The following is a 26,273-nucleotide window of genomic DNA, read 5'->3' on the forward strand; positions in this document are numbered from 1 at the left end:
GGGAGGGGTTGGGGTTTCCTTTGTTATTTCCTTGTGTTGTTTGCTTTTTTGTTTGTTCGTGCTTTCGCGTTTGGTGTGTTGGTGGAGGAGGAGGAGGATGAGGAGCTGGGGTTGACCGAAATGGTGGTGAGAGCGGTAAGTCTTCACTATTCCCCTTGCTTTGATGGATGGCCGCTGACACCCGCACACATACGAGATCGAGCGAGCCGAACGGAACGGAACCGACCGACGAACGACCTTCGACAGAGAAATAAAGAACACTAGTGGATGGACTGACAGGAGAGATGTCGCTGGTTCTGGGATTCGCAAATGGTAGATGGCATGCTCTTGTGGGGTGAAAGGGTCTGGTTTGAGCGTCGAAGGACTTGCTGGGAATACATACGGGGAATGTGCAGGAACGGTATTTGAGGAATCTGCTATGGCAAAGAGAGAGAAAGGACAAAGAAGTTGAGGTAGCAGGCATCTTGGTTCGACGACGGAGTTTGTTCACACACGCAGTTAGAATAGCAGAATACGTTGCGCCTTCAACACCATGACACGACTTTAGATGTGCACGAGACCTTCGCGATACTGAAACCGAAGGGCTGCATCTAAGGATTGACTATGCCACATCCGCTCTCCAGCCCGAGCCGAGCAAACAGAAGCCCCGAAGAACGAACTGTGACACCAGATTGTGTTTCCTGTCTAGGGATCCGGCCATTGTCCTTCTCTACCAGCTCTTGTCAGAAATACAGCCGACATTCCTCCTCGCCCGGCAGAGCGGGCCTGATATCTAGCGGACTGCTCATCTACCTGCTATGTTTCCCTAAAAACAACATATTCAAGAGAGGGGACAACATCTTCGTCTATAGCCTCCATATTGAGGATCCCGCACAGCCTTTGCTGACGACGGCGCGTGGCTCGTTATCTGGTTGTCCATGCGCCGTGTGAAGGGGTCCCGCAAGGCCATACGGTGCTGGGGAAGGAAGACTTCAGTGCAGCTGCTGATGCTGGCGAGGTCGTAGTTGGAAGGAGCAGGGAGGAATGAAAGGCTATAGCAAGAAGAAGGACGATGGAGGCAGTGTGAGCGCGACAGAGTGCACAAACAGAGCTGTGGCTGGCCTGAGTTGATGGGTCAAGGCGCCTTGGCATCGACTGGCCTGCCACAGCGGATCTGACATGACCCTGAAGGCGCGGAATAGAAAGATTCATTTGCTACGGCATGGAATTTGTCTGGAATAATCTTGGTTGTGCTAGATGTTGCCGTCTTGTAGTTTGCGCTAGGCGGCTGAATGCTTGGCCGGTGTACCCTGGACGCGGGGCCGTGGCACATGTAGAAGCACTAAAGAAAGGGCTATTTAGCAAAAACGCCACACGAACAGTGATAGTATAGGAGAATACGGGCAAACGCGCCCTGTGGATGAAGTCACGGGGCGGGCAGCGGTGAAAAATTGGAAGTGACCGCAGACACAAGGAGCACGACACCAGAAGCAGCGCAGGAAAGGGACCAGGCACGGAATCAGGCCCACGAAATTAGCAGGAAATCAACCCAGATAAGCCACCCAGGAGAGAACATTGGGACGAGCCATAATTTGGGCGTACTGGTGAGCAGTGATGGCAGCGCCGAACATCGTGGCTGCTCGCTTACACTCTGGAGGAAAACAGTCGAGGAAACGGCAGTGGCAGCCAATCTCAGGGAAAGGCGTCGGGGAGAACATCGCGTCATGGATGGGGAAGTGGCAGCAAGCCGAAGTCTCGACATGAGCAGCCGAACGGGCTGGAAGAGGTCGCTGGGCGGTGCCATTGGCGCTCGCGATGCGGGAAGGATAGCGGGTGCATGAGTCTGACGATCACCAACCAGCAATACAGGCGGGCGTTGGGCACCTTTGCACTGCAGTACGCTGCGTCGCGTGCCACTCGATGCTGTGCGGAGCGGGAATAACGCGCCTGCCAGACAGGCCGCTGGCCTGAGCGCAGAGCAACCGCCCGCCAGTGGGCCTCAATAAAGGTTTGCTTGCACCAGCACCCGCGCGGTGCGCTGGCTGAAGAGCCTGGCAGGCTGACGATTGAGAACCGTGTGTGGCAGATAAGCACCATGCGTGGAAGATAAGCAGCGGCAGCGACGGCAACGGCGACGGCAGTAGAGGGTGCAAGAATCGGGGCCTGGGTCTAGCGGGTGAATAGCTTGCGAGCTTCCGGCCCAGAAAAAGTGCTGTGGGCAGGCGGGCGGGCGCTCACTCACCCAAGCGTTGGCTTTGAGCGGCGTCGGCTTGTGCGTGTCTCAGCTTTAGGAAGGGCGCTCCGCAAGACCTGCGCCTCGCTGGATTTGGGCTCTCACGAAGAGTGCGGAGTATCTGAGGCGCTTGAGAGGCTGTGGCTGACCGCTCGGCAGAGTCATGCCCAGCGGCCGCACCCTGACTTCTCTGAAAAGGGTCGCCACCAGCATATAGCTCATAGCTGTGCCTCAGAGGCCTCTCCCTCGTGGGATGCTGTATGCGCCGTTCGGGACCGGTTTCCCGTCGCTTCAGATTACTTGCAAGCGGAGGATTTGACGACTCTGTCCTGCATCTGCCGGCTCAGACTGCGCCTGGCCTGGGGAGTACCCTAGTGTGGAATCAATAGGTTCGAGGTGCGGACTACAAGCACGAGCGCGTAGCTGGAGAACAGCAACTGTAATGGTGCCAAGTTCGCCGCATCGCGTTACTACCGATGTGCGGCTGTGCTCTTCCCACACTGAATCTGGTCACTCTGCTCACATGTCCCATGCTGTGGTGCCTCGAGAGGTTCATTCAGGTAGAGAACACAGAAGACATGACGACGCTTCGGCTACCCAGGAGCATGAATGCATGAGGCAATGAACCCTGAAAATGGTTCTCCGGTGTGGAGCGACGGTTTGAGTGTGGCTAGTGATTTTTGTTTACTGCACAGAGAAAAAAAACTAGAAAGCTGTGGCACTGCTCGGAGATTGACGGGGTTGAGCTCATTGTTGTGATAGTCGAAGACGCCGCTCGCCCCAAGATCGCATGAATATGGGCCCGCTCATAGGTGGTGCGGAGCACGAAGCTTGTCATGAAGCATTTCCAGCGGTTGAGCGTGCACTCTCTTCAGAAGGAAGCAGTCTGACTGACACTGGAGGCTGAATCATTACAGGTGGCGTTTTGTGCTTCTATTGCGGGTTCTTCAGCGGGCAGGCTTGGGGATCATCGACATCCTGAGCCTGGTAGTGGAGATTGCAGAGTCGACTGGCATGGGAAGCGCATGAGAAAGGAACCATCTCTCGACAGGCAAGGTAGCTTGCATTGATGGCATTGCACACTCGGCCGGCCATTGCACGGGGTGAGCATCGATGCGGCAGTTCAGGAACGATTCTATGGTTGAGCTGTGGCATTATGCGAGGAATGGGAGAGAATCTTACTGCACGAGGTGGCGGTAGTCCTCGTGGTTGGCAAAACACCATGGCCAAGGCATGTAGAGCGGCGGCCTCGCCGACGTCGCCTCCGGAGCTGCGCGGTTTAGCCGCTCCAGACGGACCATCATGCGGGAAACATCATTGCCGCAGGGCTTGCGCTCGTCGAAAGCCACCTGGAAGCCTCGCGTGTGCTGCACGGCGGACAGCGGCGGCGCTACTCTACTTTGCGTTCGCGACTTCTGCATAACCTCACGGGTGGGCTGTCTGACCGGATGCGGGAGCCGTCGCGGGCGCTGGGCTTGCCATTGCAACACCAAGCAGACCACCGCAACCAGCTTGGCCAGCGCTGCTGGCGCATCGTGCCTGCCGAAGGCGGCTTGGCTGCCTGGGGGCGGGTGATCGGGCGTGGGTGATGGCCGGGTCCGTGCGCGGGCTCGCGCATATCATCGTCGCGCTTCTGCTGGTTCCTCGTCCTTAACTCTCTTTGCCTTTTGGCTTAGGTCAAGTGCCTCTCTCTTTGAAACTCGCCGCTGCTGCCTCCGGGCTCTTGCCTCACTGGGCTCTGCCTCAACCCAGCACGCCTGACCGTGATGGTCGCAATTCCTTGCCTTCGTCCCAGATCTTCTGGTAAGTTCGACTTCTCCGACTCCCTCTCCCGCCAATGATGACCAAACTTGCACTTGAGTTGATCGGCAACCGGCTACGGCAAGGGACATTACTCGACGTCTTGTTCCATGGTTGCAGATGACAAAAAAAGAGAGCTCTGAGCTCCTTCACACTTGCATTTCTCCCTCACCCTCACCTGAGAGCCCTCGCTAACTTTTCCACATGACTTCCAGATCTTCCTCGTCCTCACCCCCATGGGCCGCTTTCTTTCTCTGATCCCCCTCTTCCTCTGGCTCCTCTCTTCAGGTGAGTCACGAATCCCCTCACTCCTGCATCCCCCATTCGTACCATGAGAAGAACCAAAAGCCAGCCTCTGACGGGGCTTGGCCTGAGAAACCCGGAATTTTGGGTTTCATTGCTGACCAAGAGAGCTGTTTGACCTTGCACTCCCTTCTCATTCCTGCCTTCGACCACCTGTCTTGAGACCTCTGACTAACTCCCTCAATCTCGCAGGGATTCTTCGCCTCGATCCTCACCTGAGGTGCACACCTCCCTTTGCTGCTCATCAGACAGCCGCTTTGCAAAGTACGTCTACATTTTCTTTTCACCATTCCCTCCGCATGTCATGATGAGGGAACTTCGGTTCCTAAAAAGGCAAAGAATCTTAGAAACCCAACCTGCGGGTGAGATCTTCGGATCACGGGTTTTGATGGATTGGTTTGAGCTGGTCTGATCTTGCTATCTCCCCTCCCAAGTCTCGCATCGTTTGAGAACTTCATCCACTAACCATCTCGCAGGCCTTGCCGACTCCCTCGCCATTCGGCTTCCCGAATGTCCTCCGGTACGTTGGTTCTCTTCTCCTTCACCTTCCCACCCTCCATGATGACAATTATTTCACTTGTCCCAACCGCGCTCTCTCGAACCTTTCGCTACTCTCCACGAAGCAGCTTCTCATGTGAGAACGCGAGTTTCGTGCTGTGGTTGCGCAGGTGAGGATAGACAGCCGGTAATGAGGAACCCGAGCTCCTGACTATTTCGTCGATTCACTGAAGTCTCTCTCTCACGCCTTCTCTGGATCCGCGCTAATCATTGACACGTCGCAGATACCCCGATCCCCGTCCTCCCCTCCGAGCCCTCCGACCGCCGCCATGACCGAGAGTACGTCCACCACATTTCCTTTCTTCCTACACTTCGCACACAATGATGAGGGCCCTTGAGGCCCCAAAGAACAGATCTGAGGACTGGACGCCGACCTGCCGCTGCGGACACGGTCGTCCCTCACACGCCAGTCTCGTCCTTGGGCTTATCAGGTGGAGGCCGTGGCAATCGTCTGGAGCTGTCCGTTGGCTTCTCCGAGGAGGGTCGTCACGGGCCGGGTCTTGCTTAATTGCTCGATTCCGCAGAATGAACCCGGTCATTGTTCGTCCCTCTGGGGGCGGGCATTCGCTGCCTGTTGTAGCCGGGAGGCTGGTGGATACGTGGACGTGGTGGGGGAGGTGCCTGGTTCGGAGAAGACGCCTCTTCGGAGGCAGAGCTGGACTGATGCGTGTGCTTTGTTTGGAGACTTTGATGAGCGCTTGGTGTTTTGAATGAGGCTTTTGCTAATTCGTGCTCATACCCAGGTGGCTTCGCCTTCAAAAATTCGACATTCTCGTCCGGACAATAGCTTCATCTACCCACATTCTCATTCGCGACGGTCGGATATTCGGATACTTGCTCGGTGGAGGACAGGCTGGGGCTGGGATACACGGACTTGGGAGTGAAGGGGTGCAGCGGAGGGACTCTATCCTGTCTTGGAGATCATATTTAGCATTCGAATCAAACTTCTCATGATCATGACCTCGGTGGTTCTACGTGATGACCCTTGCTCCAGCCTGAGACTATCATACGAAAGCTGCAAGCGGAGCTTGAGAGAAGCCGGTCATTATGAGCAAGCTTTGCGGCGGAGTGAGCTACGTCCCGGAGTGAACGGTTGCTGACAGACACGAGAGCCGCGTTATGGTGTTGAGTTCACGGTACAGCGACCCACAAGCTCATTCCGCCTGCCAACCCGCCCGCGAAGCCAGCGATGCTGCGGCCGAAAATAACAAGACCTGGTTAAGGTTGAGGCTCTGCAGGCTCCTCCATCTCCCGTTGAACTGTTAGTGGATCAGTGGGCGGGCTATGAAGCAGCGGATGGACGCGAGTGAAAGCCAGACTCGTCATGGGGAGTTGGCGCAACACAAATCGGGTGCCCGCAGGCAATTCATGATATGCAATCCGCGCGGATGCCATGCGCTGACTGAGTAGGGGGTTTTCTGGTGTTTGCTTTCTGGAGCAAACAGCCACTTCCGGGCTGCCTGGCCTTTCTCATGGCGTTGAACGGCGGCCTTCGTTCGCCGTCGGTCGTGAGGGGGTTTTGGATCACTACACTTTCCTACTTATTCTTTTCCAGCTACAACCTTGCCGTCAAAAAACGTTCTGGAGGTGAATATAAGACCGTTCAACGTGGCTGGCTTTGGGGGAGCTCGTCGGTCGGAGCGCTCTTCCTCTGCGCGCATCTCGTCATCTCCAACTCCGCGCGTCACCGCCGGCTGCCCACCCATAGCACCCAGCGCCATGTAGATTGAATGGCGACTTACTACCGTAAAAGAAAGAGCGCCCTCAGAGCAATCAGTTTCCCTCCTTGAGCGAGCTGCTTTCTCTTATTGAAAGACATCGCCGCCCCCATTGATGGCCAACCATCGTCGCGAGTCTGTCGATGAGCCCATCCACCCATCCGCCGTCGGCGCATGAAAACCACAAGTGGGAAACGACGCAAGACCTGTCGTCGAAAGAAAGCCCGCTCGGTCACGGAGCGAGAGATTTTCCCGCGCTTCGCACAGGGGACCGGCGCTGGTCGAGGCACCGCTGAAGTTTGATTGGCTGACTCACAATTGGCGTTGGGTAGGACCGGCGTGTGGGCTCGCGGGCGCGCTCACAAGATCGCGCGTACTCGTCCCGCATTCCCGCACCCTCCCACGACTCGCTCGCCTGCACACCCAATGTCGTCCGACGCGTCGCGCCCCGCCAAACGCGTCCGCAGAACGGGCCCTCCAACGGCGCCGACGGCGGCGAGTACAATCTCCAAGGCAAGCGTTCCGTACACCTTTCCCATCCTCTCCGGCTCATAGCCTGGCCATTGGCGTGCTGCTGGCGCGCTGCCGCCGGGCCATCAAGGTATCGCTAATCCGGCTCCACAACAGCGCAATGGCGTGACAACCGCCACCGCCGCCACGACGCCGGCCGCAGCGGCCAACGGCGACCAGAAACCCGATGAAGCAGAACGCCATTGGCCGCTGTACTACCTCCCCAACCGCGATATCCCGCCCATTACGCCCACCCCGCCGTCCGATTGCCCGCTCGGCCGCCGCCGCCGCACAGAGATCGTGTCGCGCCAGTACGACATCGCGTCCGGCCAGCCGGTGTACCGTGTGCGTGTTAGGCGCTGCGTTCCGGGGGAGGAGAGGTCCAGAGAGGCGGGGGATACAAACGGCGATGGCGGGAAGAGAAGGATGGGGTGGGATGGCGGCGTGGACGGGCACGGCACGAACGGGGACAACGCGGAAGGGGGCAGAGATGTCGCGGACGATGATGATGATGCGGAGGAGTACTCGGTCGGGCTCGCTGACATCTTGGACTGGGTATCGCCGGCGGAGCTGGAGCGCTTCGAGCTGGAATGGGAGGATGATATGGTCTTCATCACGGACGAGGATGGCGCCGTGTTGCTGGTTAGTAGGGAGGTGCAGCGGGCGATGATGGGGTGGCCTACTACTGGTGGTACTGAGCAAACACCAGCGGTGCCGATTGCTCCGCATGAAGCCGCCGTTGCGGATGGGCCTCCTGATGCGGCGGAAGCGGCGGCGGTCTCGACGCACACCGTGGGTCCTGGCAAGATAAAGAAGACAAAGAAGAAGCCGACCAAGGAGTTTGTCGATGGGCTACCGCCGGTCCGGAGAAGAGGCAGGCCGCCGAAGAAAATGCTGAAGACGGCAGAGGTCATGGGCGTGGTCGGAGGAGAGGACCGCGAAGAGGTAGAACCGGAGGTAGGGCCGGAGGTAGAATTGGAAACCGTGGAGACGGGGTCAGAGACAGCAGAGTACGGGGCATGGGTCAATCCGGCAAATGTGAGGGGAACGGCGGCGGTGCCCGGCTCAGCAGATGAGACGGATGAACTCGCATTGTCGGAAGAGAACAATCAGCATTCGGGACGGTGGAGGGCTGGCGGAGACATGCTATCGAGGGAGCAATCGTCTGTGCCGTCTGAGCATGCTGCCAGAACTAGGCGGAGAGGGAGATCCGCGACGGCGAACACAGCATCATCTCACGCTCGACAAAGAAGGGCCACGCCCAGTGATGTGGCTGCCCTCAGTAATGTGTCGTTAACAGCCTCCCCCGTCCGCAAATCCACGTCCGCCAGAGGGGCCCGGCTACGACGGTCGTCTATCTCCAGCGGCTCCACTGTGCAGTCTTTCCACAGCGCAAGCAGCCAGAGACGCTCCCTACGTTCTAGCGCCGCCCCTTCGCGCTCAAGCTCAGAAGCTAGAGCTAATAACCGCGCTACTAGCCTTCTCTCGGCATCCAACTTCACTCGGCAGCCGAGATCACAGCGGCAAGACACAGAAGGAAGCGATCCCACCGCCGACCTCGATACCACACCACACGCCAGCCAATCCACCATCACAGGGACCCAAGGTTCAAAACGCCGCCGCTCTTCTGCCACTATCGCAACCCCATCGACAAGACACCAAGCATCGTCGATGCTACATCCGCCCGCTGAAGGCGTATCATGGGAGCCAGAGCCGGAGGAAGAAGAATTCGAGATCGAGTCTATTATCAAACACAAGTTCTTTGGAGGGGAGTGGCACTACTTGGTCAAGTGGGTGAATTGGCCGCCGGATAAAGTGAGCTGGTACACGGAGGAGGATCTGGTGGATGCGAGGGATGTGTTGGATAGATATCTCGAGTCCGTGAAAAGGAAGAAGGAAAGGGCGAAAAGTAAGAAGGGGAAGGAGAGGGCGGTTGAAGACGAAGATGAGGATGGCGATGTGGATGTGATGGCATGAGCGGACGGGAGAATTTACCCGGCTGTGCAGTTTGCCTTTCGTTGCCACATACTTTGGCGATTGCATTTACATACCCTCTTCATCCGACATGAAAGAGGGAAGAGGAAAGTTTATACCCAAGCCGGAAGAGGGGAGAGTGCCTGGGTTTGTGGTCGTGATCGGGTTGGTATATCGGCACAGTACCTTGGGTAAAATGCATGCTCACCAGCTTCTATCTCAGACTCTTCTCTCTTTCCCGGTGTCCTACTATCTCATTATGCTTATTTGTGAGGGGTCGGTCTGAAGTACTGCAGAGCCCGCCTTGTACACAGAAGAAGCTTCGCGGACCAGGTGGCACTGATACTGGGGGAGTCGAGTCGCCTACGTTGGTTCAGTCAGCTCTTGCAGGCCAAATTCCCGTGAAAAGGCAGGACGTGCTACGTCTCTGTGGATAGCTGCTCAGAAGTCTTTTGTCGTGCTCTCGAATGTCAGGCACAGCTTTCGGACCGGGAACGACAACTCCGCGGGCAAAACTGTAATGACGACTTCCCCGCCTTTCGCTCCAGTCCAAGTGGCGCCGAAGTTGAATTTTTCTGCCGTTGGAGGATTCATGATGCATTCTGCAGTAGCGAGCTCCCTTTGGGCTTTGTCATGTACAGAATGCGGAGGATAGGCCCAGCGCCGGACGGCATAAGCTGCGGTGAACCCAAGCGTGACGCTCCACCGCAACGGCTTGCTGACTGCCAGTCAACGCGTTCGCTAAATCTGCACGCGCAAATTAGGCCCTATGAAAATTGCGGGCGCTATGTTCGCCCGCCCAAGCTCAAACACCCGCCCGTGGTATGCCTGCCAGTTTTGGTAGCGGCAACCAAAGTGGAGGGCACAGACCTTGGGCGCAGGAGCTCCATTTCACTTCTGTCTACTCCACCAATGCAGTAATTGATCCCTCAGCGCCATCTGGCCGACAGCGTCCTTCGCTCAATTTCATGTCGGCGTGCTCTTCGTCGGCTTCACGCTGTTGTTGCCTTTCTTCAACCACCCGACGCCAATCATCCGCGCGACACCACGGCCACTGATCGCGAGCCTTCTCCAGCCAGCGTAGTACGCGGAGCTGACCCTGTGAGTTTCTGCAAAGCCAATCTTCATTCGAAGCCGTCTAATCCCCACGCAAGGAGACAATGTGGCCGTATCCTCCGCCAACAGCGCTGCGCTTTTGGTTCCCAACTCAAGCCTACAACACTATTCAGGACATTCCCAATCACAATCCTGCACAACCGAGCTTCGACCACCAGGGCCTCACTCACCGTCCAGCGTTCCGCCATCCGCTCATCCCCAACAGGGCATATCCACCGCCTCCTCCCGCTCCACGGCCTCGCCTCCACTACACTATTCTCCCGCAGCCTACGGCCCCAAGCTCACTGCCAACCGCATCCAACATGCCCCGCGGACGAGTTCCCCTTCCTCCTTCCGAGAATACGGCTTCCTTCAAAGAAAACAATTCTTTTCCGACAGCAGCCCCGCGCTCACCGCCGACTCCAGAAAGCATGCCTCCTCCCAAGCGCCGCAGGGTCGCCGCCGGCAACAACAACAACAACAGCGTCAAAACGCACGCCCAGATCGCGCTCCCGCACCCTACACCCGAAAGCCCTGTCGTGCCGTGCAACGGCGGCCGCTGCCACTTCCACCGGCTGCGCTGCGGCCACATCGTCAAGACGCCGCTCACCTTGATGCCAGCCCTCTGCGCCACCAACTGCGCCACCACAGCCCCGCCCGTCGCCGACAACCCGCAGCACTACAACAACGGCTTCGGCGTCGCGCCCTTCGAGTGCCCCGTCTGCGTCGCCCGCTCCCTCAGCCTCATCTGGAAGATGGACGTCGTCAACCTCAAGAAGCAGCTGCCGACGCTGTCGATGGACGACTTCGCCGACTGGATCCACCACAACTACAACAGAGCCTGGGAGCAGCGCAAGCGCGTGAGGCTGGACGCGTGGATGGGCCCGGCGGAGCGTCGCCGCGAGTGCTTCCAGTTGGCGGTCAAGGAGCGCTCGCTTGTTGTCTGGAAGAGGGGCGAGACGCGCGCGCCGTATGCGATTGAGGAGTTCAGGCGTGTGTATGAGCGGAGGGAGGTTAGCGCGTCGTTCTGGGCGCAGCAGTACAAGGATAACACCATTGTTGATGACGATGGCGAGGCTGAGCCTGGTGTCGTCTATCAGAGCGTGGAGAAGCCCGGCATCCACTATTAAGAGGAGCAGCAGCTGAAGTTTTGAATCGGCATGCATGGTCGACAGGGTGGCGGGCTGGCAACAAATTGATGCGGTGGAGTACTTGGCGCTTGGGAGGGATTGCGGGGGATAAAAGGGATTTTCGGCAGGACGACATTTGCTTTGGGAACTTTCACTGCGGAGCCAGGCGGGGTACGGGGGAAAAATTGACAATGGTTTAAAAGGCATGCCCACATGGACTGACTTTGGGAACAGTTTCAGGAAGTATCATCACTCACGGCAGCAGCACATAGGTCATCAGGTATTGAGGTAGACAGCTGTCAGATCCCAAGAAATAAAATATTGCTACGAGTCCTTTTGCGATGTGTGACGCCGAGCTGCAATCTGCTCACAACTGCTGCTTTAGCAGCTTTTTCTACGCTGATAGTCCCACGGGTTCCTCCTCTTAGCGAACTTGTAGCTGCCATAATTCGCCGGGTTGTCGCCTGCACCTGGTGTTCCTGTGTCGTCGGCTACTCCGCTGGCTTCTTCGCTCGCTTGCTGTTCCGGTGGTCGTTGCTGCACTTGCTCTGGTTGTTCCATCTGCTGCTCCACTTGCTGCGGTTCCCCCATCTGCTGCTGCAGCACTTTCTGTGGTTGCGCCATCTGCTGCGGCCGTGCTCCCTGATGGGATGCTGCCTGCTGCCCTGCACCCCCATGCTCCTGTCTCTGGTGCTCGCGGTCCGCGAGACCATTCGAAGGCCGCTCATCTGTGACCGGGACCACGCGAATAAACGAATGAAGTGGGTTGATCCGCTGCTCCTCCAACGCATTCATCTCGCACCGAATATACGACCACGTATCCGCCTCCAGCCTCCGGTCATCGCGCTTTGTCCACGGCACATATGTCTGCTGGACGTATGAGGGCGGCGGCGGTCGGATCGGGGTCAGTTTGGCTGGGGTCGGCCACGGTCTAAGGGGTGTAGTAGTGCGTTCAGTGAGATGCCGGGCGAGTGGGCGGCGGGGAGGAGCCCAGGTTTTGTCCATGTTGCTTTGGGTACGATGATGTCGGGAATGAATGGTATTTTGTTTTGGATTGGCGATGATGTTTTGCTTTGCAGCGGGCTGAAGTGCGCGCAAGGAAGAGGGGAGAATGCGGGAGAAGAAGGACCGTTGTGGATGGGCAAGAGCAGAGAACGCGGCAGGTGCTTGATGGCGCGGGTAGCTGCGTCCAAGCACGATGTCCCTGCAGAATCTTCCCGCAGCGGAGGTGAAAGGTCATTGTGATTTTGGCTTTGGGCACTCGGCAGTCTGCATCCTTTTAAGAGACTGTAGTCTACGGTTTGGGGGGTTCTCCTGCCTCAGACATCAGCCCGGGAATTCCACAAACCTCTCCGGGCAGTAGTGTCAACTACCCATGCAAAAAAATATTATATGTCTTTCATTCAGCTCAGAGTAATCAACCCTATGCTAAGAATGTTTTTTTGTACGTTTAAGGATCTCTGAAGCGAATATCCGGACGTAAATGTAGGTTGTCAAGTTTTCCAATTAGGTCTGGACAACAGCGCCAGCTTCCCATGTATTACGGTTTTGTGGCATCGCTTCTTCCTCTTCGTGGTATAATAATGTAATATACATCTGGCAATGGCTAAAGGTAAGATCCGGATGCGAATGTACGTTTTTAAATTACACAAACACGTACGGATGATAGCTTCAACTACCTATATTTATTCACGCGGAGTAAGTGAAGACGGTTATACAGACTTCCCCATTTCTGATGAGATTGTCTCGGCCGTGGTATAAAGCTTAAATATCACGAGTTTTTACTATATAAGTATGTTTGATGGACGCTATACTCCACATTCCGGTCCCCTGAAGCTGTTCTCTGGACATATATGTATAAACTATACTTCAACAAAAACATCCGAATAGTAGTTTCAACTGCCTATCTCTACAAGCTGTTTCAGCCTTTTGGGGGTGCCAGAAAACACACCCAGACACGTGACCGTCGGATCAATCATTCGCCCGGCGCCCGTGGCACGCTACCTTAACACTCGTATCGCTCCTTCGTGTTTCGCGACTCCCACGGCACTCAACACCTCCCACCGCCGCGGAATAACACATCTGGTCTCCCCGGCAATTCAAAACATTCACTGAACATCTCTGTCTTGTTTAACCACCGAATTCTTACTTCCTCCATCATGGCTCCATCTACATTCGACCACCAGGGTACCCCACCGGGGACCACCAGCTTTTCGTCGTCGAATGACTGCCTAGAAACCAGCAGATCTCCGAAACCCGACAGCTTGCCGAGGACAATCGTTTCAGGGCGAACCACCACCGACCCGCCTCCTATTCCAGAAGCGCGGTTCCCTGTTGAAGCGCAATTGTCGTTCAAGTCCGCCGTGAGAAAGCGCCGCCTTGCCCCCTACCTCCTGGAAAAGATACAGAACTTCCGCGAAGGCAACGAGCAAGGTTTGCCTACAACGGGGGTTCTACGTCACGTTCGCCAGAAAGACTACAACGAGCTCAACGACCTTCTCGAGAAGGATCCAGCGCTTGAGTACTTCGCCTTCCGCCAACTGAAGATTATATACAATCCAAAGCGACGGAGGCTTTCATACAACATGCCTGGTCCTGTTCATGAAGCCACCATCGACGGCGTGGCCGACTTGATTAATGACCAATTGAAAGATATCAGAACGAAATGGACATTGCCTGACGTCGATGGAAAGCATCAGGAGAACCTGGCAGAACAGATCCGGTCCCGGGGTTCCACCAGGGTCAAGGAACGGACTACCGGCGACAAAACCGATCCTGACAAGAATTGGATATTCACTGGCGGAGGGGACCGTTCCTGCTTCACTCTCGAGGTGGCTAACTCTCAGAACTATGGTGAGATCAGAGAGAAAGCCAAAAACCTTATCAGCAAGTGTCGTGGCCGTCCTGGAATGGTCCTCATCATTTCGATTAGCTACAACGAGCCAAACGCAAAGAAATTCAAGAAGGCTGCCGCTTACACCATCCTAGCCCTTCGTGATGTGAAGCAGAAGGATGGCTCTGTGAAGCGCCAGGTAGATCCGGTTCAGGGCCGGACTATCATTCGGGATTCGAGCGGCAAGGCGCAAGGCGGATCTATTTCCTTTACCATCAAGGATATGCTGGGATTGAAGAACGAGGAAGCTTACGAGAAGAAGAGGAACTCTGAAGATCCCGTCGTCGCAATGTATACGGCGCAAATCCTGGACACGAAGATTGAATTATCCTTCGCTGCTATCACCAAGATGATCGAGGAGGGTGAAGAGACGGCTAAACTCGAAACGATCAACGACAACAATCCTGACAGTGAAGACGAAGACTTCGAGACCAGTGACAACTTCAGCCCAGAGGACAGTGTGGACTCCTGGCCCTCATCCGAGTCCGATAAGCAGGAGGACCCCGATGATGGAACTTACAAGCCAAGCCATCAGGGTGAAAATGAAAACGCAGGGAAGGGCCCACGCCGCAGCCGAAGGCTTGCGAAAGCGTAGAAAGAGCCGACGCAGACGTGATACACCATCGGTCATAGCCGCCTCTATTTCTACTTGTCAGCAACCTTTCATAATGGGCCTGAAGCCTATTCCCTCAGTCACTGCAGTTTCTACTTTGTGTTTTTCTTCAATTTTATTTCGTCTGCATCACACCCGGTAGTGCGAGCGGCACATCTACTCGTTGAACGAAGCCCCAGCCAGCCGTCCTGCAAAGGCACTCCCGGCTAATTCGACAGACCGCGGAGGGGGTTTCGGGCTCCTGTAAAGGATATTAACGTGAAGGTGGTTTTCTGGGGTGGTAAAGGTTTGGTGTTTTTGCATTTGTTTCAAAGCGTCTTGTGTTTTCATGTGCGGATTGTTGCTTCAACTTAAGATGCTGGATGTGCAGTTTTCAGGCGATCTTTTCCTGTCCGAGCAGTGCTTCTATGAAATAACGAAATGAGATTGATGGGATTACTGGTTCATAGATATGGTAGAAAAGGAGCAAAAGTGTATTTGGTTGATTGCGTCCCTATAGTCTCACTAGTGTATAGTAAGGAGTGTGCAAGAAACTATGATTATTTTTTCTATCAACCGTATTTGTAACTGACTTGACACTTTACCCCTCAATAAGAGCGACAAACTATCTAACAAAGGGGATTGACAATCAGAAGATGACTCGGACTGGCTCTGCCAAGTGAATGAGGAGAACGGGGCCTCTGTATAAGGAGCAGAGGCTTGCTCACGTCATAGGCAGTTGAAGCTATCGTCCGGACGTATATGTAGAACTTTTATTTTAACATCCTTATCTAGAAAATAGCTTCAACTATCCGTATGTGTTATTTTTCGAAGAAAAAGTTGAGGCATAGTTACGCCTGCGGCCTGGTTGTTTTTCACGCTAGCCGTCGGCTGCGAGACCCCTCTGTATTTCATGTATCTCCAACCGTGAAACGTAGCCGGGCACCGACTCGGACATGGAGAACGAAGCGAGCATTAGAGTACCTAAGACTGCACCGGGCACCGGGTGAACGATTAGCCCGGGTATCACGTGCATTGCGCATATTAGGGAAAACGCATGTCGTTTAACCATGGTCCCTCGCGGCACCCGCACCATACAACCTCACTCGCCACCGCCGAGGAACAAATTCTCTCTCCACCGTAGATGAAACAATTACTCGCCTTCTCCATCCTGTTTGCTTTTCCATCACGCCTTTCTCAACCACGCAGAACCACCAGCCTACGCCATCAGCAAGCAAAGGGTTGACCCCATCGAATCATCCCTCGGAGAGCAACCGCTATTCAATAGCCAACGGATCGCCAGGTACCAGGGTCTCAATGCCATCCAACATCCATAGCAGTCCGCAGGCACAATTCCCTGTCGAAGTGCGACTGGAATTTAGATCTGCACGAAGGAAACGCCGCCTCGCACCCTTCCTCCTGGACAAGATCCGGGACTTCTATGAAGATAATGATCAAGGTCTTCTACCTACTACGGGGGTGATCCAACACATTCGTTTGAAAGATTACGAGGAGCTTGAGCGCCTTCTTGGTGAGGATCCAGGCCTGGAGCGCTACGCCGTTCGGACTCTGAAGCTCGCGTACAGCCCGAGCAGCTCAAAGCTCCTGTATGCCATGACCGGAGAAGTGCATGCAAGCGTTAGGATCGGAGTTGCGGGGAGCATTAACCGTCAGCTCCATGACATCAGAGCTAAATATCCATTGCCGTTGCAAGACGGCCACGCTCAAGAGACTCTTGTGGATCAAATCCTCAGCTGCGGCTCAATGGATATTCTGAACGGCGGATCTACGGGAAAGAAAGAGCCGGATGGAAATTGGGTTTTCACCGGTAATGAATTAAGAGCATCGTGCTGCTTCCTGGAGGTTACACATGCTCGGCCTTACACGGATATCAGGCAGCTCGCCCTTGATCTTTTGAAATCAACTTTAGGACGTCCTGGAATGGCCATTATCATCTGGTTCCAGCACAACCACGCCGGAAAAAAGGACATTAAAAGCAACCCCGAAGCAAGGAGCGTTGACAAAACCGCGACCTTTACGCTCTTCAAAGTGGGGCAAAGGATGGAAAACGGGTCCTTGAGAACCGGGATCCTTGATCCTTATTCCGAGCGGATCATCCGTGACAGAGGAGGGAGCGCGAGCGATGAGGTATTCTCGTTCACCATAGAGGACATGTTGGGATTGGCCAACAAACGAGTCTACGAAGCCCTCCGCAATTCCACGGATCCCGTCGTTGCACGGACCACCACGAACATTCTGGCTGAAAAGATTGAACTGTCATCGGCCGATATCACTGCCATGTTCGAGACAGGCGAGGAGTTGGAAAAGCACGCCATCATCAGAGCGAGCGAGGGATTCCAGAGGACGCCAAATGATTATCTCGATGGTCTCTGGTTCAAGTTTCCACGCAAATCACAAACTAGGGAGCCGCCTGAGGGGTCAGACTCTGTCTAAGCTTCCTCCATCCATAGGCCTGCCCAGTGGTCGGAAAGAAGACATCTTCAAAGAAAGAGAAAACCCTCACATGTACGTTGGTTGAGGAAAAGTGAAGTGCTAGACTGATAAGCCGTCAAAATCGCGGGCCAAGTGCCATCTTTCCTATGCTGTGGCGGCTTCTCATTTTCTAGTTCCTGTTCGACAATCCCCATCACGGGTCCACAGCTTTTTCCATCAGCTAATGCAGATTTTGCTTTCTTTCAAAACCACAATCGGTAATGCGAGGGGCGTCATGTAAATAGATATAAGTTTCTTTGAACAAGAGACAGGGTTTGTTTGATAGTGCTCGAAAATTCATATGGTGCCCCTCAAGTCAGATATGAGGAGTACGAAATAAATTTTGAAGAATGCTAACAAATAGCCAGCAATAGCCTGCTTGCCCTGATGGGACACTCCCCGCAGTAGTGAAAAAATGATTAAGATACAAACAAAATCTGTTATGTGGGCAGTCGGGACTATCATGCTTTTTTCTTTGTCTTGCCCCGGGTGGATTTGCCAGTATCTTGGGATATTCCAGATCCTCCTAATAGTAACAAAGAAGATAATCGTAGCAAGGACAGCCTTTGTAATATAGATTACGAATGATACAAAGCTCATATCAATCAAGCACAAAGGAGCTTTCTCTAGCGGCGGCGACGACCGCGTCCTTCAACCACGATCACGATCCGCAAGATTTAATTCACAACTTCACTCAGGCAACACATGATTAGCATAGCAGCCCAGGAGTAGTAGAATCAAAGAGGCTACGTGGGGTTTTCACCGCGAAACCAGCGCTAATTTCATCATGGCTCCGTCTTTTCAAGACTCTGAGGACTTTCATCTTCCTGACACCAAAATTTAAAACACCAAGGCAAAGAGCCGCATTATCACACAGCACAGACTATAGCAGCCGTGACTGAGTTAGACGGCCAAGGAAAGCGTGTCCATTAAACAGCCACACAACGAGGAGATGGTAGAGATTGCACGCTATGGACTTTGGAAATTCAAAGGTGTCTCTGACAACAAAATTACTTAATGTGCTTCCGCAAGGGCCGTCTATTCAAACAGGTATACTTCGTGCTAGCCGGGTAAAGAAGTAATTTTACATTAAACAAGGTGACGGGAAAAGCCAAAGAGCTTCGGCTCGGGCGCCACTGCTCCAACAGGGTCCAGCCGCAGACCGAGGCCCCTGCATAGACACACCGGATTATTTGTCCACCCGCTTCTCGGGCCCTACTACCCGTTAGTCCGATCCTTAACACTACAACTACACCACCACCATCACCCTCGCTGGAACATTATATCAGAACAACGCCGACACCTTCTACTATATAGGTTCTGTTGTACAGCGAGCCATGTCTTCCTCACAGCATACTCCTGGCATGCCGCCTATCAACGACCTCATTGCGAACATTCGAAAGAAACGGGACCAGGCCAGGTCCATCCAAACACCTGCCACGGCTTTTATCCACACCCGTGCACATAAGATCTTCGAGAAGATCAACTGTTGCTGGAACGGGCAATTTGTGAATATTCCACCAGCGGCTACAATCCGTGTTCGAAGGTCTGAGTACCAGAAGCTCCTTCGACTACTTGCACAAGATCAAGACGTCGAACGGTTCGCCTTTCGTCAGTTGAAACTGTTTTACGACAATCAGAGCTGTAGGCTGTCATACGAAATAGTTACTTCTATCCATGAAGGCATCCAGGAGAACGTCAAGGGCGTTATCAGTGAGCAGTTCGGTGTTCTCAAGGCGAGATCAGCAGAGGCGAAGAGAGTCTTAGACATTGTCAGAAATAGGGGTAGTACTACTATCCCGTTGTCGGAGAACGAGAATACCAAAGTGTCGCCAGATGCGCTCTACGTTCTCAGGAAAGGCACGACGGAGACTCCTTGTTTCTTCCTGGAGGTCAGCTTCTCACAGTCACTCAAAGCCGCAAAGAACAAAGTCAGGAAGACCATCCGCGACACGAAGGGCTGTCCTGGCTTAGGTCTGATCATCAAGGTACCCTACGCAACTCCGAAGCAGCTAGCGCATCCTCGGCCTGATCTCCCGCGTGCGGCTACTTACCATCTCTTCAAGTGGACTACGGAGCAAGGCGCAGATGGTGTAGTCAAGAACAAGGTTGTTCGGGTCCACAGGGCGCGACAGTTCCGCGATGAAGGGGGCAATCTTGTTCCTGGGAAGCTCTCTATCACTCTGCGGGATTTCGTCGGAGAGGCGCAGTTCCCGAACTTTCCATTCCTAAACGATCCTGCAGTAGCCCGCGCTCTCGACGAGGCCATCGAGATTGATCACTCTGAGTTGGCACGTTGGTTGGAGGAGTTGGAATCCTCTGCTCGCGACGGAGCACTGGACCTCGCTTCTGATAATCAGGAAGAACCTGACGAGGTCCCACCTCCTGATGATGAAGTGGTGGACGGAGTGAGGACTGTCGTTGAACAGTACTCCGATGACGAAGACGAGAGCGACACGTCAATGCTTAGTGCCACCAGCTCAGAGAAGTCAGAAGGATCCGAGTTTGTTCCCTCCTCTGAATCTGGTAGCTCCGGGTCTAACGATTCTTGATCACAGGCAGTCATCGGTATCGAGCTACGGAACATCACGCACAAGAACGATCAGCTCATCGGCGTGCATGGGCCTGCATTCGGCCAACAGGGAAATCTCGCGTGAATTATCCCAGTCACGATGAACTTAGCACCGCTTAGCAAAGTCCCAACGCGCCGCCGTCGGACAACATGTGGGTCGTTTGAGTTACCTTCCGGACATGAATATAGAATTAAATGAGAATGCTTGGTTGGATATTGACAAACGACACATGGGTCGTTGAAGCTATCGTCCGGATGGGTATGTAGAATCTAATGAGAATGCTTTATTGGAGATTGACAATATGGGACAAACACATGAAAGCACAGCGTGATTGAAAGTCAAAGAACAGTTGTTTCTGTTGCTGTCCGCAGGGCTTCATGCTCTTGGCTGCCTTTAACGTTTATAACTTATTTGTGACCCGTAAATCTGGTCTACTGCATTGGAACGTGATCGAGAGTGTTTGGTAAGCGCTAGACCTAGCGACTATCGATGTTGATGCTATTCATGGCAGCATGATATTGTTTAGCTGACAGCTCGAACGCCTGCAGCCCGCAAAGCAAATCTTACCAATCCCCAAATTTCTTAAAATGAGGTATGACGTATGACGGTGTTTACTTTCTTGCGCCCGCCGCCCCGACTGTTCCTCCGCCCTCCGCCCTCCGCGGGAAATTTCTTGGGCGATGCTATCCGCTGCCACCTTCGACCATCCTCACCTCAGTACTTCCACCACAACATCAACCACGCCAAGAGACAATTTCCCCAATCATGCCATCGTCAAGGCGCTCTCGTCCGCGTGCGAGAAGCCAGCCTCGCTTCGGACCTCCGCCTCTCGATCACTCTCCGCCACGAAGGTCCCCGTCCAAAGTTCCTGATGCGACACGCAGCCGTGCTTTCGATGTCCTGAAGATCATCCTACAGTTCTGCCACCTCGGAAGCTTTGAAGGCCGGGACCAAGTTTCAAGCGGTTCTACGCGACTCAGTCGGAAAGGATGGGAACTCCTCCAGAAGATCCTCACCATGTTACGCGAAAATTTCTTGTACTTCTACAAGCCAGAACGGAGGCTCAAACTGACATATTATTCGAAAGAACGGACGCTCTACTACACGATGCCTACCATTATTCCGGAGAAGCTAGCCACTAGGATTGGGTATGCCATCGAGGACCGAATCGAAGATATCATCAAGGAATATTCTATGCACTACGACGACGATCAGGTCGTTGATCGGGACCTCAGGTGTTGGTTTACCGGAGGTCCCTGGCAGATCTCAACGCGGGAGAAATGGAATGAGGTTCGCCTTGACCGGGTGGGCTACCTCGGGGGGTCCAACGTGCGCTACCGCCAGCCCTTTGGACTGGAGTTTAGCTTCGCTCAGGACTTTCACATTCTCACGGACAAAGTCACGAAAGCCATGATGCAACCTAGAGGTCCAGATATGGTGATCCTAATCAGAATCGGCTACGATTCTGCAGAAGCGTTCGAAGAAGCTGCTGTTGATCCGACAGCGGTTGCCGCCTTGGACAAGACAGCAGACTATACCATCTACCAAGTTTTCACCGAGATGACAGACGATGGACAGCACCGTGCCCAGGTGCACCCGTCCGTATACCGTCGGGCCTTCAGGGCTTCCGATGGGTCTGCCGTGGAGGGGGATCTTGAGTTCACCTTTGGGGACTTCATTGGCCTTAAGCCTGAAAAGGTCTTTCTAGACCCCCTCATCAGAGAAAAGCTGCTCCAGCAAAAGATAACAATCCCATTCTCAAAACTGACCAAGTGGCTCGATCGCGGAGAGAGTTGGGAAACCAGCGACCAATTACAGATGCGCCAATTCGGGCCATTTCCCCCTCCTGAGCCCGTTAACGTGTTCCCGATCGCCGACAGAGACGACTCCGACTAATGAAGTTCTCGCGCAACTTCGAAACCTGATATTGTACTGCACGAACACGAATCTGCCCAAAATTGATGGGGTTTTGGGTTTCGTAATCCGGTCTGTCAGCTTCTTGTTGCCTCAAGAGCCCATTAATTGGTGGGCAGTTGAAACCCACTGAAGACTCTTGGGAAGCGCCTCATTGTTGAAACCATTTTTCAGCCCCAATTCTTAATGCGGCTCAAGGTCAGGGAACCTTCGAAGGACAGAAAATTGGTTCGGGAGCAAAGGAACAAAGTTGCAAAGAGTATATAGCATAATGAGAGCTCTCTTCAAGTTCCAAACTCTTTCGTGTATAATGTTTCATCACTGCGTGTTGATTGTTTTTTTTTTTCTACGAACCTTTACGTAAATTTGGTGAATGTTTCTGGTAGGTACGATTGCCGAGGGCGATATTCAGTGCTTCCATTTCGGATAGCCCGCTGCATCGCCTATACGCCTCTTTAGTTCTGTACCTTAGCCGTTGAAACTATAATCTTTTATAATCTGTTTCTACATAAACCGTACTCATTTAAACGCCCGTCAAAAATAATCGAGCAATTAGAAATTACCGGCTTTACCATGTCGCAATGTTGAATACAATTTGCTAAAATTTAATGTATCACGAAAATTATATTTATAATACGGCCGGACGGCAAGTGTCACTCAGGCATTCTGGTACGAGATCTTAGTGTTAGCTCTCCTAAAAACCCCTCCCTTAGAAAGATTACGTTCGGGGAGGAATAGCCTCCATACTGCCTTCTCTTATCACTTATAATAGAATGTAAAGAGTAAGGATATTTTGAGATAAGGACGCAGAGCTCTGGAGAGGCGCTTTTTATTAAGAAAGGAAGATAAAACCTAGAAGTGAGAATAAGCTCAAGTAAGGCTCTTAGCTCTGGAAATTACTCCCCCTTTTACGCATGACTAAAGGCCATGTTTGGTAAAGACCGTCAAGACGATGGAAGATATGGAGGACGTCATGAAAACTAGGGGCTTTCTCAACGGTGGGATCTGTAGCTACCATGGCACTAACCTCTGCCACTAGCGTGTTTTTTTCTTTCGCCAAAAACGCTCTGTTCGGTGGTTAAGAGACGCGGTTGTTTAAAAAGTTCGCTGAAATACCCTTAAGGGGATTATAAAAGCATTTAGTGGAGGAATTTAAGGCAAAAGATGTCATCCACCTTAGTCCGGATCTTCATCTTGACAGGTTGATGTTGGTTTAACATTGAGGGACTGTTTGTGGATAAGGGTTGTTGAATTGACCCTGAGCGGCTTGGCAGAACCACAGTCCCAACCACCCTGAAAGCTAAAAGTAGTAAAAACACTCTCAACTCTCCAGTAGTCTCATTTCGGCATTTTCCTAGAACGTTGAATCAACTCTCCCGCTCCGCATTTCCTGCACGCATCACATCAACGTCGCACTCAATTTTCCCCGGCCAGACGTGAAGCCGACAACAACAAACACCATGTCCGACATTCGCAGCCCAAATATCACGGATGTAGCCACCTTCATCGCGGCGCTACGGGCGCTCGACGCGGGCGACACATCTGCGGTGCCAGTGTGGCAGCAGCTCCACCTCTCGGAAGAAGAATACCGACAGGCCTGCTGGTGGCTTGAAACGAACCATTTCCCTCCCGTCCATTCCCTGCGCAGAATTCAAACGTCTGCCCATCTCAGCCCTTGCCCCAACAATAATTGCCCTAACCGTTCCCAGCATCACACGCGACGACGCCCACCACATGCTAACCATGCGCCTCCCGCTCTCCCACCACCTCGCCTTCGTCTCGCGCGTCAACAATGCCATATGCATGCAACTATCTGCACTCAAGTCCCACAACCCGGCATACGCGGCTTTGGAACAGGACATCGTATTTCGGGATAACTTCCCTTCAGTCCACGAGCCGGGCATCGGGGCTACGATGCGGCTTGACGCGTGCTGCTACCTGGTCCAGGAACCCGTGATCCCCGTCGCGCTGGCGGTGGCCGAGGCGGGCAACTACAAGCAGTTGGAGGATTTTCTTTGTCGTGTGTTCAAAAAGGATGCAAAGGTCAGGATGCTGGTCGTATTTCAGTTTCAGAAGCCAGAGGAGGGTATGGGCGCGATGGTGGAACAGTACTTGCGGGTTGAAAAGACAACCGAATCAGACCATGGAGAGCCAACGTTAGCGGAAAGCGTCATGGTGTTTCGGAACCTAGATGGGACATTTCCGCCGTGGAATGGCAGAGGGAAAGGTCAAGCGCTTACTCTGCCAATGCCACTGTTCCGCGGCACGAATGATCCGAAGGAGCTTTTCCCGGGCTGGGAAGAAGAAATCTCGATCTCACTTTGCCAGATTTACCAGATGCTGTACGAGGAGGAATTCAAGCTGAAGTTTTTGAATGTCGAGCAAGGGGAGCTGCAGAGTAGCTGGGAGGTTTTGGAGGCAGAGCCCGTTGAGAATCAGAAGAGCAAGGTCACTTCACCGTAATATGCTGAAGACACCACAAGGCGGCATATCCGAGATGATGCTGCGGTACTGCAGACCAGTGACGCTGCATAATTTCTTTGATTGTATCCTTCCTAGGTCCGATAGTAATGTTGAGCATTTCATAAGTTCGTATTTCCACGTCTCCACTGTCGCTACCCAGAAGTATAGGGCACTCAGTAACACCCCTCAGGTTTCGACCGAAGGTAGAAGGTATCATGGAAAGAGCTTGTGTATATAATGTCATCAGGCCGTCGAAACAAGTATGCCACGATGATTGACGTGCCTGATGTGTGCAAAAATATGAAGTATCATGAATTCAGATATGGGCGCCGAGAGCCATATGGGGGAATTCTCTTCTCGGAGATCTGGGAATTCGGGCTACCAACTGAGTAAAGAGAGGTGACCCGTGCCTGCCCTTTTGGTCAGTGATTGATGCGCGCGTGCAGCCAGCTCAAGGACGCGTCTACATAACACCACCCTCGTCGCAACTCCACCTCCACACCACCACTCCCTCTACATCGTCGTCTTCCAACCGCGTCCACAACATCCACCTCACAAACCATCACGTCGTTCCGTCGCACACCATGTCAGTCTTCATCTCGCGCTTCATCGAGCTTCCTCAGAACGCCCGCGCCGTTGTCGAGGCTCTCCAATCCATCAGCACCAGCCTCACCGCCAACAAAGAGCAAGACAGCTGGCGCGTCTTCACCATCAGCCGCTCCGAGTACGCCCGCTTCATCAAATACATCCGCCACCCTCTCGAAGCCGACCTCTACGACTGCTGGCAAAGCATCCGGTAAGCTCACCACCACCCCCCGACATCACCTCACCTCACACTGACCCACAACCCAGCTACGACTACATCCACCGCACCTCAATCCTCGCCATGCGTCTCCCCTCCGTCTCGCAAGTCCTCTTCACCAGCTCGCTGCACGAGCAAATCACGCGCAGCATCGACGCCATCGCCGACGCCCACCCCAACGGCTGGTTCCTCAAGCACATCATGGCCATCAACCCGGAGCGCGACTCCAGCGACGACGCGCTCGTCTTCAACGCGCACCGGCCCGACCTCTCCTTCTACTTCACGCCCGAGGACCCCCCCTCCCCTCCTTCCTCCCCCTCCTCCGCCGTTGCTCCGCCGCGCAAGCGCCCTCGCGTCCCCGGCGCCTCCGAGCCCACCCTCATCGTCGAGATCTGCAACGCGGCCAAGCACGGCGCCATGCAGATGCTGGCGGAGCGCTACACGCACGGCGGCGGCGGCGCGACCCGCACCGTCGTCGCCGTCGACACGGAGCGCGGCGTCTTCTCTGTCTGGCGCTTCTTGCGCTACCTCCCCACCAAGCTCGAGGGCAAGACGTTCCGCCGCTGCTTCTTGACGCAGGACAGCGTGGCGTGGCGCGGTGCGGGCACCTGCGCTGAGGGCGAGGGGCTGGTGCTGAGCGTGCGCGATTTCATGCCGACGGTACTGCCGGACGTTGAGGATGTGTCTCCTGAGGAGATGGACGAGCTGATGAGGAGGAAGGTGGTGCTGGATCCGGCGTGCCTCACCAAGATGTGGCTGGAGTCGTGGTCGATGCAGGAGGCGCCGTTGTATTACGGCAGCGAGGGCAGCGAGGGCAGCGAGGGCATGGATTTCTCGGACAGCAGCAGCAGCAGCGAGGATGACGTGGAGGAGCCTGGAGAGGTGGAGATGGAGGAGCCGGGCCTGGACGACTTCATCAGCACGGAGGAGGACTTTGCGATGGAGGAGGAGGACGAGGAGAATGAGTAGATTTCCGGTTTGGGCTTGGGTATTTCAGGCAAGATTTGGGCATTTCGGGTAGGATTTGGGCATTTCGGACAGGGATTCGGCAGCTTTGGGTTCATTTGATGTATAGGCGGCATTTTGGCTGGGCATTGTCCAGCTCTCTGAAAAAGGAATACTCAATGTGGAACCGTAACACGTCGCAGCTGAAAGCTCCACATCTTCATTCATTGTTTTCACATCGGCCTTGGTACTGACTGGTGGTGCTGCGTTTGCGGTGAGGGTATATATACTGCATGAG

General features: G+C 54.1%; 11 protein-coding genes across 11 annotated transcripts; 10 read left to right on the forward strand and 1 right to left on the reverse strand.

Moving 5' to 3' along the window:
* Positions 1–4,248: 4,248 nt before the first annotated feature.
* LTHEOB_6404 (uncharacterized protein) lies at positions 4,249–5,211 on the forward strand (the record flags this gene model as incomplete). The annotated part of the gene is made up of 4 exons (XM_035515657.1): positions 4,249–4,300; positions 4,508–4,579; positions 4,792–4,835; positions 5,098–5,211. The coding sequence occupies 4 exons, from the start codon at positions 4,249–4,251 to the stop codon at positions 5,209–5,211; spliced, it is 282 nt and encodes a 93-aa protein (XP_035372987.1).
* A 1,806-nt stretch (positions 5,212–7,017) lies between these two features.
* Positions 7,018–8,369, forward strand: LTHEOB_6405 (Chromo domain-containing protein; the record flags this gene model as incomplete). Its single annotated transcript, XM_035515658.1, has 3 exons — positions 7,018–7,050; positions 7,219–8,139; positions 8,298–8,369. The coding sequence occupies 3 exons, from the start codon at positions 7,018–7,020 to the stop codon at positions 8,367–8,369; spliced, it is 1,026 nt and encodes a 341-aa protein (XP_035372988.1).
* Positions 8,370–8,772: 403 nt separating this feature from the next.
* Positions 8,773–9,078, forward strand: LTHEOB_6406 (Chromo domain-containing protein; the record flags this gene model as incomplete). The annotated part of the gene is made up of 1 exon (XM_035515659.1): positions 8,773–9,078. The coding sequence occupies one exon, from the start codon at positions 8,773–8,775 to the stop codon at positions 9,076–9,078; it is 306 nt and encodes a 101-aa protein (XP_035372989.1).
* A 1,523-nt stretch (positions 9,079–10,601) lies between these two features.
* LTHEOB_6407 (uncharacterized protein) lies at positions 10,602–11,300 on the forward strand (the record flags this gene model as incomplete). Its single annotated transcript, XM_035515660.1, has 1 exon — positions 10,602–11,300. One exon carries the CDS (start codon positions 10,602–10,604, stop codon positions 11,298–11,300), a length of 699 nt encoding a protein of 232 aa, XP_035372990.1.
* A 381-nt stretch (positions 11,301–11,681) lies between these two features.
* Positions 11,682–12,305, reverse strand: LTHEOB_6408 (uncharacterized protein; the record flags this gene model as incomplete). The annotated part of the gene is made up of 1 exon (XM_035515661.1): positions 11,682–12,305. One exon carries the CDS (start codon positions 12,303–12,305, stop codon positions 11,682–11,684), a length of 624 nt encoding a protein of 207 aa, XP_035372991.1.
* Positions 12,306–13,459: 1,154 nt separating this feature from the next.
* Positions 13,460–14,788, forward strand: LTHEOB_6409 (uncharacterized protein; the record flags this gene model as incomplete). The annotated part of the gene is made up of 1 exon (XM_035515662.1): positions 13,460–14,788. One exon carries the CDS (start codon positions 13,460–13,462, stop codon positions 14,786–14,788), a length of 1,329 nt encoding a protein of 442 aa, XP_035372992.1.
* A 1,314-nt stretch (positions 14,789–16,102) lies between these two features.
* LTHEOB_6410 (uncharacterized protein) lies at positions 16,103–17,239 on the forward strand (the record flags this gene model as incomplete). Its single annotated transcript, XM_035515664.1, has 1 exon — positions 16,103–17,239. The coding sequence occupies one exon, from the start codon at positions 16,103–16,105 to the stop codon at positions 17,237–17,239; it is 1,137 nt and encodes a 378-aa protein (XP_035372993.1).
* Positions 17,240–18,642: 1,403 nt separating this feature from the next.
* Positions 18,643–19,830, forward strand: LTHEOB_6411 (uncharacterized protein; the record flags this gene model as incomplete). Its single annotated transcript, XM_035515665.1, has 1 exon — positions 18,643–19,830. The coding sequence occupies one exon, from the start codon at positions 18,643–18,645 to the stop codon at positions 19,828–19,830; it is 1,188 nt and encodes a 395-aa protein (XP_035372994.1).
* Positions 19,831–20,531: 701 nt separating this feature from the next.
* Positions 20,532–21,747, forward strand: LTHEOB_6412 (uncharacterized protein; the record flags this gene model as incomplete). Its single annotated transcript, XM_035515666.1, has 2 exons — positions 20,532–20,638; positions 20,736–21,747. The coding sequence occupies 2 exons, from the start codon at positions 20,532–20,534 to the stop codon at positions 21,745–21,747; spliced, it is 1,119 nt and encodes a 372-aa protein (XP_035372995.1).
* A 1,752-nt stretch (positions 21,748–23,499) lies between these two features.
* Positions 23,500–24,228, forward strand: LTHEOB_6413 (uncharacterized protein; the record flags this gene model as incomplete). Its single annotated transcript, XM_035515667.1, has 1 exon — positions 23,500–24,228. One exon carries the CDS (start codon positions 23,500–23,502, stop codon positions 24,226–24,228), a length of 729 nt encoding a protein of 242 aa, XP_035372996.1.
* A 584-nt stretch (positions 24,229–24,812) lies between these two features.
* LTHEOB_6414 (uncharacterized protein) lies at positions 24,813–25,999 on the forward strand (the record flags this gene model as incomplete). Its single annotated transcript, XM_035515668.1, has 2 exons — positions 24,813–25,024; positions 25,081–25,999. 2 exons carry the CDS (start codon positions 24,813–24,815, stop codon positions 25,997–25,999), a joined length of 1,131 nt encoding a protein of 376 aa, XP_035372997.1.
* Positions 26,000–26,273: the final 274 nt, after the last annotated feature.

This window comes from Lasiodiplodia theobromae (genome assembly GCF_012971845.1).
Source record: "Lasiodiplodia theobromae strain AM2As chromosome Unknown scaffold_18, whole genome shotgun sequence".
In the NCBI taxonomy this organism is placed as follows: domain Eukaryota; kingdom Fungi; phylum Ascomycota; class Dothideomycetes; order Botryosphaeriales; family Botryosphaeriaceae; genus Lasiodiplodia; species Lasiodiplodia theobromae.